The 13,203-nt window shown below is 38.9% G+C and overlaps 1 protein-coding gene and 1 pseudogene across 1 annotated transcript; both read left to right on the top strand.

The window, feature by feature from the left end:
* Positions 1-456: 456 nt before the first annotated feature.
* LOC110699821 lies at positions 457-1,129 on the top strand (annotated as a pseudogene).
* A 468-nt stretch (positions 1,130-1,597) lies between these two features.
* LOC110699679 (heat shock 70 kDa protein 8-like) lies at positions 1,598-6,113 on the top strand. The gene is made up of 2 exons (XM_021877204.1): positions 1,598-1,836; positions 4,066-6,113. Exon 2 carries the CDS (start codon positions 4,068-4,070, stop codon positions 5,790-5,792), a length of 1,725 nt encoding a protein of 574 aa, XP_021732896.1. The 5' UTR covers positions 1,598-1,836; positions 4,066-4,067; the 3' UTR covers positions 5,793-6,113.
* The last annotated feature ends 7,090 nt before the right edge of the window (positions 6,114-13,203 follow it).

Raw genomic sequence — 13,203 nt, 5'->3', positions numbered from 1 at the left:
TTTTGCTTTTATCAATGATACACATCATTAAACTTTCATTATCACCGGTACACCTAAACTTTTCCCTAAATACCTACAGTGACCTTAACGTTAACAAAACGTTAATTTGGCTGTGTTGTCAGCGTTTTAAAGGTTAATTAGGCTAAACCCCTCTCATTTAATTTCCCTCCAAATTTCCCTTCCATTTTCCCCTTCCCTTCCTATTTGCACTCCCCCTTTCCATTCCCATTCACGCTCTTCACTCTCTCCCCTGCTCTTCACTCTCTCCCCTGTTCTTCTTCTTCGCTAAACCCCTCTTATTTAATTTCCTTCCAAATTATTCAATTGATACTAGAAAACTAGGAGTGTGGAATTTAGGATTCTATTTTTCACATTTTTGGTATGTTTTATGTCAAATTCCACATTAATCAACTTAAAGGTTAATGGGAAGTAAAATTTGTCTTTATATCACAGAGAATGGGAGTTCGCCGGTGTCTTGAAGTGTAGAAGCTGGGCACTATTAACTACTTGAATGCACTTAAGCTGCAGGGGAAGTTGGTATCTGATAGAAAGGCTCAAAAGATAACAAATACTCTTCTTTCTTTGCAACATCCTCCTACATATACCCTTGGAAAGCGTAAAACAGATCACAATTTTCTAGTTCCCGAGCCTGAGTTGATACATATGGGAGCCGAACTACATTACACTCAAAGGGGAGGAGATGTAACCTTTCATGGTCCACATCAAGCAATATTATATCCTATCATATCTCTTCGTGGTATTGGAGTTGGTGCTCGGAGTTATGTGGAGAAACTTGAGCAAACAATGATCGAACTTGCAGCCATGTATGGATTTGAGGCTCACCCTGGACACAAAGGTGAAATTGGGGTATGGGTCGGAGATGGAAAAATTGGTGCAATTGGTGTTCGTATTCAATCTGGGATTACATCTCATGGTTTGGCATTCAACATTGATTGTCCCCTGTGGGATTTCAGATAAGGAAGTTACATCTTTGAAAAGAGAGACAAATTTGGAACTTCCTACTGAAGAAGTGATTCAGGAGCAGTTAATACATTGTTTTGCCAGACAATTTGATTTTAGTCTTGTTTTGTTAGATAAAAGCAACTATGACTTTTGTATTCCCCATTGATTTAATTCTGAGAATTTTCCATGCATCATACACTTACACAGTTACACTTGTTCTTGAGTATCTGAAATTGTAGCTCTTTAGCTTTTTGAGCAAGTAGTCATCCCCAAAAATGATGTAAAGGGTACAAAAAAAAGAGGAAATTACAGAAGAAGAAGAGCAGGGGAGAGAGTGAAGAGCGTGAATGGGAATGGAAAGGGGGAGTGCAAACAGGAAGGGGAGGGGTATAAGTAGGGGAAAGAAAGGAGGGAAAAATGGAAAGGAAATTTGGAGGGAAATTAAATGAGAGGGGTTTAGCCTAATTAACCTTTAAAATGCTGACAACACAGCCTAATTAACGTTTAGTTAACGTTAAGCTCACTGTAGGTATTTAGGGAAAAGTTTAGGCATACCGATGATAATGAAAGTTTAATGATGTGTATCATTGATAAAAGCCAAAACCTGAAGGGTATTATTGATAATTTCCCATTCAAAAAAAAGATGGAGGTTTCTGGTAACATCGTTCTCGTTTCGAAGCGCAAACCAAAAACACAGAAATCTCCCTCTTTTTCTGGGAAACTCTAGAACTTGTACCATTTTCTTCATTTAACTGCATTTTCTTCTTCATTAGCGACAACACCTCACTCATTTTTACCAGCTGTTCTCGCTTTCTCTCTCATCGTTTATCAGCACCGTTCTTTCTCTCTCTTCTTTTGCATACTTCTTTTGCAGTAAGTTTTCTCTTCCCTTCTCATTTTCTTGCATTTCTTTGCTCATTTCTAACTTTAATTTGTTAGTTGTCAATTTGATTCTGAATTTATGTCTAATTTAATTTCTTGAATTGGGATTTTTCGGGGTTTCTTTTGTACGAGGATCATAGCTTTGGAATTGTCGTATAATCTGGTGGTTTTTTGGGTGTTAAATTGTATTTTGTGTAATTTAGTTCTTTTTATAGTTTAATTGTTGGTCAATTTTTCTGCTGGTGCTAATGTTATTCTGTCTGAGATTAAATTTTTCATGATTTTTCTGAGGTACCCTTTACTGTGATTAAGCATAAGAATAAATAATTAACCAAATTATATGTATTAATCAAAGAGCACTAATAAGTTCAACAAAATTTGGCTGATTGAAATGGGAATTTGTCTTGTTGATACATCAGATTAATTGTTATATAGTCATGAATATGCTTCAACTACAATAAGCGTTAGTACTGAGTATATACCTCATATCATTTTGTTTTGTTTTGTGTTTTTTCCCCTCTTTTTGGATGTATAAAGAACCGAGGAAAATGACATAGATGTGATATGATTCTAAGCTTTCGGTACGACCCAAAACTTTAACGAACTAAGCTAGTTGTCATACTGAATTTGATTTTGAATGCATTACATATGTGTGCTTATTTTAATGGTTATATCAACTAATTCTTGGGGACCTGTAGCTTAGTTTTCTTCCTTAAAGATTCCTTTCTTTACTTGGACGTGCTTAAAACGATTTTTTAAGGGGTTATAGCTGTGCTTCAGCATCTCTTGATGAAACATAGTTTGGTCAATAGCATGAACTTTAAGGGATATCAGGGATAGGAGCCTCTTCTCTTCTACAGTTTTGCATTTAAAGCCGTTACCATGTTCCATGTTTTCGATCAATGAGGTGTATGGCCGTATGGGATATGTTTGATATCAATAAATTTTCATTCTATGACCTCCATTCAATAATGTGCTTGAAAATCTGTTGATCAGTATAATTTGGATTAGTTTGTATGTCTTTTTGTTCATGTGTGTTGACCATTGATATGATCAAATCAGATGTCCAATGTCATTGCCATGCCTTCTTGTAATTTTAAAGGGAGATATATTGCCATCTACCTATATCACGTTTTATTGATACGATAATTTATCATCTACTACTCAATATAAATTAAAGCAACTATGATAGAGCTTGTGTGATTTGCTACAATATTGACAATTGTCTTCTTATTTGGAGTCGGGTTATCGTATTTTCCAGGTGACATAAAGTTCAGAGTTTTTTTCTTACATTGAAACAAAGGTCTGCTAGGATGAAACTAGGGCCTAGTCTAGGTAGCAGGGAAAAAAGCAAACGTTCATTTGAATAATTTTGTATTCAAACATAGAACTTAGGTTTTAATTACATAAATCATCAAGTCCATTTATGAAATTCAGTTGTGTGGTTCTTTCCTACAGGCTACTACATAAACGCCACTTACTTTCATGTTTTGAGTTGGTCATATCTCTCACCTTTCCTCAAATTTTTTATGTCTTTCTTGATTTTTTGTTGATTATTGGTCGAGTTTATGCATGGATCTTACCTCAGCTTGTATTGAAATAGAGGAAAATGTTCTTGAGACACCACTGTACCTTTTATTATACTTCCTAACCTGTCACATGTTGTGTGCAGCTTTGCAATCTCCCTTTCTTCATTTTTATCTATAATTGCCGTACTCGTATCTTTTTAAGATAGAATTTACGTATGAAGTGTATGTTCTGTCAGGTAAACATTTAGTGGATATTTGGTTAAGGGTCACTCTGCAATTTAAACATTTGTTAATGAGAAGAGACATTATCCAGATATGATCAAATACTCCTGTTGTCCATTTTATATTTGTACTTTGAATCTTTAAAACATGTAGTTGCTCTAGAGTCTAAACAGCCATGTTTTTGTTGCCTTTGTTAGAAACTAACAATATTGGTCAGTGTTAAAGTATTTGTTCTTCTAGTTACCTTTGCTGATTATAATGGGAAAATTTGCATTTTTTTTAATGACGTGATTTTTCAAGAGCTAGATGCTTGGACCTTTGAGTATATTTTGGATTTTTTTGGTATAATTATTGTTTGGCAAGTTCTGTGAGTATATATGCTAAAGCAAGCATCCTTGGTACTTTTTATATGTATATGAATTCTGTGCTAAAAGATATAAAGTTTGAGAATGTTGTTTGTTTATTACAGGAATGGCTCAACAAGCATACACTGTTGCTTCTGACAGTGAAACCACTGGAGAGGAAAAATCTTCTGCATTCCCTGAAATTGCAATTGGTATTGATATTGGTACTTCTCAATGCAGTGTAGCAGTTTGGAATGGCTCTGATGTGGAGTTACTTAAAAACACTAGGAATCAGAAAATTATGCAGTCATATGTGAGCTTCAAAGATGATGTCCCGACTGGTGGAGTCAGCAGCCAACTTGCACATGAGCATGAAATCTTATCTGGGTCTGCAATCTTCAATGTGAAGCGTCTAATTGGTAGGGTTGACACTGATCCAGTTGTTCATGCTACTAAAAGCCTGCCCTTTTTAGTTCAGACCTTGGATATTGGTGTGCGGCCTTTTATTGCTGCTTTGGTCAACAATGCATGGAGATCTACTACACCTGAGGAAGTTTTGGCAATCTTTCTTGTGGAATTAAGGGCCATGGCTGAAGTTCAGTTAAAAAGGCCTTTACGGAATGTCGTTCTGACAATCCCAGTTTCATTCAGCCGTTTCCAGCTCTCTAGAATTGAGCGTGCCTGTGCCATGGCTGGCCTTCATGTTCTCAGGTTGATGCCTGAACCTACTGCTGTGGCACTTTTATACGCACAGCAACAACAGCGTACTATACAAGAAAATATGGGCAGTGGGACTGAGAAGATTTCCCTCATCTTTAATATGGGAGCTGGCTATTGCGATGTAGCTGTAAGTGCTACAGCTGGTGGTGTGTCTCAGATAAAAGCCTTGTCAGGGGCTGCCATTGGAGGGGAAGACCTTCTTCAGAACATGATGCGTCACCTCTTGCCTGAGTATGACACGATTATCTTAGGCCATGGACTGGATCTTATCAAATCAATGGCTTCTTTTCGGGTTGCAACTCAGAATGCTATAAATACTCTTTCTTCTCAAACTAGCGTTAAAATTGATGTTGATTTGGGAAATGGTAAAAGAGTGAGTAGGCTTGTGGACAGAAAGGAATTTGAAGATGTGAATAAGATGGTATTTGATCAGTGTGAAACCCTTGTAAGGCAATGCTTGAATGATGCAAAAGTAGATATAGGTGATCTCACTGATATAATACTTGTTGGAGGATGTTCTTCAATTCCCAAGGTTAGAGATCTTGTTAAGAGCATTTGCAAGAGAGAGAAACTGTATGATGGGATTAATCCACTGGAAGCTGCTGTCCGTGGAGCTGCACTGGAAGGAGCAGTTGCATCTGGTATTAGTGACCCATTTGGGAATCTAGACTTGCTAACAATTCAAGCTACTCCTCTGAGCATAGGAATTCGAGCCAATGGGAACAATTTTGTGCCCATAATTATGAGGAATACGACAGTTCCTGCAAGGAAGGACCTTGTTTTCACAACAGTCCACGATAATCAGACTGAGGCCTTGATAGTAGTTTATGAAGGTGATGACGAAGAAAAGATACAGAAGAACCATTTGCTTGGGTATTTCAAGATCAGTGGGATCCCTCCTTTGCCAAAAGGAACTCCTGAGATTAACGTGTGCATGGACATTGATGCTTCAAACATTTTGAGAGTCTTGGCAGGAGTTGTGATTCCAGGCAACCAGCAGCCTGTTGCTCCAATCATGGAAGTGAGAATGCCAACCATTGATGATGGGCATGGCTGGTGTGCTGAAGCACTTAACAGAACTTATGGATCTACTTTGGATATGATAACTGTGCAGAAGAAGACACGGGCATGAGATAATGATATGGTTTGTACGCTTCAGAGCTTTTTTTTGGTATAGAGGTAACATGTTTAGGGGATTATCCCTGAAATGAGGGTAATAGTTACTCCACCACCACATCTTTGTTTCGGCACCGCTGCCACCTCCACTTATCTAGACCTTGCTATTTTAGGTTCTGTTATCCTTTGTAAAAATTCCTCTTATTCTGAGCATGATCTTGGTGTGCATTCGGCTGTTGTTATTTTGTGTAGGTTTTGATGTTGCACGTGTTTTTAGTTTGTGTCATGTAAATGAGTTCATATGTGAATAAAAAGTTCGTTGGTGGCTGCTTGTATATATTGAACTCTTCTTTAGTTGTGCCGTTTTGGTACTTGGTAATGCACAATATCAATACTTTATATAGCAACTATTCTACTCTCTTAAGCAAAATGGGAGAGCTTATTTTAATGAAGTACAACCTTTCCTCATGATTTTACATAATTTAAGTAATTAAATCAACATGAATGATGATAAGCTCCATTCTCTTGACTAGAAATGCCTATTATCATGGCCTTTCCAGTCGAGTGATCAAAGGTGGAGGCTTCACCTCAACTTTATCTTGAGAGTATATAAATCAATTTTAGGCTTTAACTAAAGCTAAGTTCAGAATTGGTTAATATACTTTATCATCACATCAACATTTGTCATGAAACTCATTTTAAACCATAAATTTGGATTATCTATTTGTGAACAAGGTAAATCAACTTAAACAATTTTTTTTTAATAACTACTGAAAAAAGTATTTTCTCACATAAATCTTTAATAGAATTGATAACTATAACCCTCATTTATGATTCACAAGGTGTTAAATTCCAATGTCACTCATTAGGGAATCCCGAGAAGGCTCACAGAGAGACAATTTGGTAAGTGACGATGGCTCACTAATAAAATTTGGGAATTATGAAAGGACTCACAAAAAGACAATTTGGTAACTCGCGGCGAGGTTTGCTGAGAAAATTTTAGATTTAAGAGGATATTAATATGTTATTAGTGTGAGGTTTTTTATTTTTATATTTTTACTTTATCTAGATTAATTTAATTTATTTCAATTTGTCTAAAGATCTAAACTTATTTTATTTGAATTTTCTAGACATGCTTTGTACTTTTTTTTTTTTTTTGTGAAATAATAATCTAATATATATAAATAAAGTAGGCATTTTTGGAGAGCATTCGGAGCGCCACGTAAGAAATATACTTATTTCGACCAAAAAGAAGAAATAGTTGTATTTTATTTTTGAATTAAAGAATTATGTCGCCACCTAGATAAAAGTAACGAATTAGATTTGATATATGTAAAATTTTAATGCCACAAAGATTATAATCCACGAATTAAATTATTTTAATGAAAAAAAGTAAAAATATAGGAAAAGATAAATTTATTAATTCAATATTATGAGTATAAGAAATCCAAAAAAAATATACTAAGAAATATTTAAATGATAAACGCTTATAATAAAGTTTGATACCTATCATTATAAGATAATTTTGATAGTATTTATGATAGGAAATACAAATTGTTACGAATTATAATTAAATTAAAATTTGTAACACCTACCATTATAAATTGACACATCATACGACACAAACAAAATTTCATATCATTAAAAAACCCCATCAAGCGAATTTTGTGTTAATTTTTGGTCATCAATGGCCGGGTAATTTTTAGCTTAATTTTTAAAATCTTATGTTTAAATTAGTATTTCTAATTATTACTTACATTGTATTAATTTGGGATACTCAACGATTATATGTTTATGTTTTATTTACTAAATATTTTTTACATGCAGATTTAACACATCATACGACACAAATAAAATTTCGTATCAATACAAAACCCCATCAAGCGAATTTTATGTTAGTTTTAGGTCATCTATGTACGGGTAATTTTTAAAATCTTATGTTTAAATTTATATTTGTAATTATTAGTTACGTTGTATTTATTTAGGATACTTAACGATTATTTGTTTATGTAATGGCATACGATTAGATGTTGTATACTTAATAAATGGATGGCTTTGGTTATTTTTGGAGATGATGAAAAAATTCCAATGCATAGATTTGATTTTATATCGCAATAATTTTTCATTTATTGAATTGGTAAATATTTTGATTTATTATATATAAATGTAAAGATTTAATTTATATCAATTTCAGTTTGGCTAACATTTCACGGTTCAATTTACCCATTGATGTAGTAGGTTGGTCGTGGACGAGGTTGGTGATTCTATCGAAATAAAAGATATGGTAAAACAATGAATAATAATTTAGAATTTCAGTTATTAAAAATTTATCATTTCACATTAAAGATTTTATATAACGAAATAAATATCATATTTACAATTTATTTATATTTAATAAATTCATTATAAATTATAGTAAAAAAAAATATTAAACTTTTGTAATTTTGTCTGAAATTATTAAATACAATAAATCAAATAATAAAAAATCTTAGATGAAAAAACAGTGCATCGCACGGGCTTCCATCTAGTAATATATAAAATAGGAAAATTTGGTGCTACCGCAAGTCGGCTGGTGAAGTTGTTATTATCTAGCTATTATATTCTATAATTATCTTCTTCAAAAAAAAAATTATTCCATAATTATCTCTTTATATTATCTTGTTATTATATAGCTATTTACTATTAGGCGTTTGGAATGTGAGAATGGGAGTTCGGGGATTAAAATGTGGGAATGAGATTGGGAATTGATTATTGCTGGGAATACATAAAAATATGGCAATACTCCCTCCGTGTTTTAATAAGTGTTACACTTATCAAATGCGGCCGTGTTTAGATAAGTGTTACACTTCCTTTTTTGGCAAAAAAAAAACTACATTTTAATATTATATTTCTCTTCTCTCATGGTTCCTACCTAAACCCACTACTATTTTTTATTATTATTATTTCTCTCCTCTCACATTTATTACTTTTCAATAAACTATTAACCCTACTATCTTTCTTTTATAATTTTTTAATACTCCAACTACCCCACTTACCTCTTATTTTATTTAAGTCAATTAAATTGTCTAAAGGTATGTGCCGGTCAAAGTGTAATACTTATTAAAACACGGAGGGAGTACTTTGTTTGGGTGGTAAATGGGAATAGATAGGGAATAAATAACAAAATTACAAAACTACCCTTGTTTCGGGGTTTTCTGATGTCCTGCGGGAGAGTTACAATTCCGAGACTGGAACCGGACGCCTGTACCTGAAAAATAACGGAGACTCCTGAGAGCTCCGCCTCCAACGGTCAAGTTAGTACCTGATTAAGGAGTAATTAATACGGAAATTAAAGTAATAAGATCTCTCTAGGTGAGAGTGTTTAATGTTGGTAATCTGCTTTGTTAGCGAGATTAGCCGGTTATTAGTGTCTTCCGCGTTTCTGTTCTGTTCCGTTCTTCAGGTGAGATTAATTGCTTAATTGCTTGATTGCTTCCTCTCCTTTAATGAGGATTAATTAAGTATTTATAGTCTTGAGAAGCGTGCCACTCTCTAGGTTTAGGGTAAACCTAGGGCTGACCGGGCCTCTAAACAAGATTGGGCCTTGTTGGCCGGTTTTCCCATTTGGCATGGGTGGACACGTGGCGTGTCTCAATTGGTCCGTAGAGGACGTATCTGTGATTGACACGTGGCAGGCTCCTATTGGCCTACGTGAAGGACACGTGGCGGAACCTGGTTGGTCCACTTGTCAAACGGTGATTGGTGGATAAAAATCCCCTAATCATTTGCCCCTCACAGGTGGCACGTGACTGGTCACGTGTCGCCTGTGACAGGTGTCGCACGGTGACAGGCGACGGCCTGCTACAGGTGTCACCTTGCAAATGGCCGAGAGATTTTCCCGCCCAAATTTTGAATATGGAAGCGACCCTTCGCCTTCTCACTTTGCCTATATAAGGAAGTGCTGACTTCGGTCATTTTCACATTTGAGAACTTTGCGAGAACATTCGGACCCCTGAACTTGCTCTGACATTTCGGACCTTTTCTGCCTACCGCCTGTTCTGACAAGCCGACTGCACCGGATTTCCAGAACTTCATCAACCGTCACTCGTTCAGGTAACTCAGTTCTCTTACTCTTAATTTTCTTTTTATTTTTTGAAATGGCACCACGGAAGCACACGACACGACCTAAGTTAGTGATCAGCCGGTCACCGGGGACGGCTGAATCTAGGACTAGGAGTGCCGCCTGCCCTTTTCTGGACCCATCTTTGCCCTTTATACAAAGTCCGACTGTATCTGTGTCTATGCAGAACGTGATGGCCAGAACAAAAAAGACTGCTATGATCTCAAACTCGGACGGCTCCTCCCAAAGGGTGCTCATTAGTGAAACATCTGACCAGGCGCCAGATGTAGAAGTGAAACGAGGCGGCTGCCAAGCCGACAGTTCTGAGAGAGGGGTCAAGGTGGTCCCTTCCCATTTGACCGTTGATATGTCTAATTTTCCTCCTGCTCCTTCTAAGGGAGAGGAGGCGGGCCCCTCTGGGAGAGGGGAGGAGTCGTCCTCTTCGGACTCGTCAGAGGACGAGTCCGAGTCCAGCTCTTCTAGCCACAGTTCTCCAGGCTCAGAAGAAAGAAACAGCCGCCTACAAGAGGCGAGGCTTTCTCATGCAGTTGAGAAGGGGGACAATTGGGCGGAGCCGTCCGCCTCTTTCAGAGAGGAAAACACCCCTTACTACTGCACGGTACCCCGGGGCCGGATCGCAACCATGCAAGACAAAGTGGAGAGCTTTATAGCTAACCACAGAATGGGCCCGGAATTTTTACTGTTCGTGCCGGATCCAGAAGACACTGTCGTCTGGCCGGCTGGTACCAGCTATGATGACGGCTGCTTTGGCTGCTATGTGGCGGCCATCAAAGCTGGACTGCGCTTCCCATTACATCCGGCTGTTCAGCGGATTTTAGATGGGTATGATTTGGGGTTATGGCAGTTAGCCCCCAACTCTTGGGTAAACGTACTCGGCTATGTGGCCGGGTGCGAAATGTACGGGGTGGAGCCAAGCTTTGAGGCTTTCGCCCACATGAACTATCTCAGCCGGACCCCTAAGTTAGGAGGTACCGGCTGGTATCAATTAACAAGCCATAGGGGTTACCTCATGACGAGAGGTAAGGCGAACAAATGGAAGGATTGGCGGAACACCTTCCTTATCATCGAGGGTTCAGACACGGAGCTGAACCAACGCTTTAACAAGTGGAATAGGGATCCGCCTCTTCTCGCAGGCGGCCGCAGCATGCCGCCTGTTCCCCCAAAGGCTAAAAAAGAGATCCTAGACAAAGGACTCTTCAAAGTAGAGACTAGGGTGAACTCTACTTCAGGGGTACGAGAGCAAGTACCCCTAAACTGCGTCCCGAGCTTCAAGTGGCTCTATGACGAGTACTTTTTGGCCGCCTGTGGCCTCAGCAGTCGGTGCTCTAGAGGTAGCCGGCCTGTCAAATACTCTGTTTTTTTTCACGCTTTGTTTACTTGGGATCTTTACTAACTTTGCTTTTTATTTTTTGCAGCTGATGCCATGAGTAAAATAACAGCATCCAAGACTGCGGCGGCCATGTTGCGGGCCTCTCTCATGCAACAGTCTTGTACCGACTCCCCCAACAAGGGGGCACCCTTGGTAGGCTTCGAAACTCTTCCTCTTTTAGGAGTTGTCTTATGCATATACTAACTCTTTTTATTTTCAGTCGGGCACTCCAAGAGCTTCTTCCTCGCAACAGCCGGACCCCAAGGCCCGGAGGACGACTGTTGCAAGCTCTCCTGGGTCTTCCAGGAAAACAGTGGCGGCTGAGAAGCAGCCGGCCACTTCTTCTAAAACCCCGGCGGGGCCGCCTAGAAGTATGGACAATTACTTGTAAAAACTTTTACACTTGCTTCCTTCTTGACTAGGTCTAACTTGCTTTTTTACGCTTGATGCAGCCGGCCCTCAGGGGCTTGACTTGGTAGAGGTAGCCAAGTCAATGATCAAAGTAGTTCCTCCATCTGAAAGGGAGGCGGTCAGGGGTGCCGGCACCCTTGACCTTGATGGGATTGCAGGGGTCCTTGCTGAGGTATACTCCTTTGAGTATTTGAATTCCAGGATGCCTGTTATCTTTTTTGTTTGGAAACTGACGCCTGTTTTTTTGTACTTAGGCCCTGCTCCGAGTTAACAGCCTTCGCAAGCCGCTTGATCGGAAAAACAAAGAGGTAAAGGCTGCAAAAGCTATGGCCGCCTCTAACTGTGATAAGGCAATGTTTCAAATTGCCCAAAATGAAGTACTGACCATTGATATTCTTTATTATCAGGCGCAAGCTACCGCCGCTGTTCGGGCTCAGTTAGAGGCGGCCTAGAAGAAGAATGACGAGCTGGGCGCGACCATCACAAATCTTAAGGCCGAGCTGAAACCTCTTCGCCAAAAAATGCACTCTTACGAAGCCATGGAGAAATCCTTGGCCAACGTAAAAGAACGCCTGGTGAGCCAAGAGAAGAGTCTTACCCAAGAGCTCTCGGAAAAGGCCGAGCAAGAGAAGAAAGAGCTCGTCCGGGAGATGATGGAAGACTCCGCTCAAATCCAGCGCATGACGTGGGGCCGCCTGTTCCCCAATGCCGACTTTGCCTCTTGGGAAAGAACGTACCGCCAGTGTTCGGAAACATATAATCAAGAGATCCTGGCGGCTGCTGAAGAAGAGGCGTTGGGAGATGCGTTGGAGGAGGAGGAAGAGCCGGTTGTGGCGCTTGTGCCACTTGGGGGTAAGGCATCAAAAGAGGATGCAGCTGAAGCCGAGTCCAGCAAGAAGAGTGCTGACCAGGCGGCAGCTGCTAATACTGAACTGCCCCCTTCTTAAGCTTAATGTATTTTTTCCACGGCCTGCGTGCCGTTTGCTTTGTATTTACCCGGCCAGGGGGCCGGGGCTTTGAATATTTTGCTGGTCTTTAATGACCGGCTTATTTTAAATCAAATTTTTGTTTTGCTTCAAATTTGTCTAAGTATTCCATATCTAATATCCCATTGTTCACTAGACCGACTGTTGTACATGGCCGAACGTTGCAGACAGGTACAAATAGTAAGTACGCCGCCTATGCCCCTGGACGACTGGTTGTCTGTTTCCAGGATAGACGATCAGTCGGCCATTTATTCAATCGGTATTCGAACTATTTTGTCTGGATCCTTTTTAGGAAGGCGTGCCTGTCTTTTTGTAATTTTAACCAAGTAGGAAAGTGATCTGACCAAGTAAATAGTATTACCTAGTCGCCAAGGAATTAAGTAAGTAGGATAACAAGCGGCGGGTACCGGTTGTTTCCCTTTATTGCCAATGTTGGCTTTTAACTCGTAATTTGTTAACCTAGCAAGAGTAGTGGTTGAGAGTCCCTGTTTGTTAAAAACAGGCGGACGACTCATACCTTTTAGGCTCCATACTAAGTTTC

The sequence above is a fragment of the Chenopodium quinoa genome, unplaced genomic scaffold (assembly GCF_001683475.1).
Source record: "Chenopodium quinoa cultivar QQ74 unplaced genomic scaffold, ASM168347v1, whole genome shotgun sequence".
In the NCBI taxonomy this organism is placed as follows: domain Eukaryota; kingdom Viridiplantae; phylum Streptophyta; class Magnoliopsida; order Caryophyllales; family Amaranthaceae; genus Chenopodium; species Chenopodium quinoa.
Note: the sequence above shows the minus strand (reverse complement) of the source record. Positions and strands in the feature narration are given on the sequence as shown.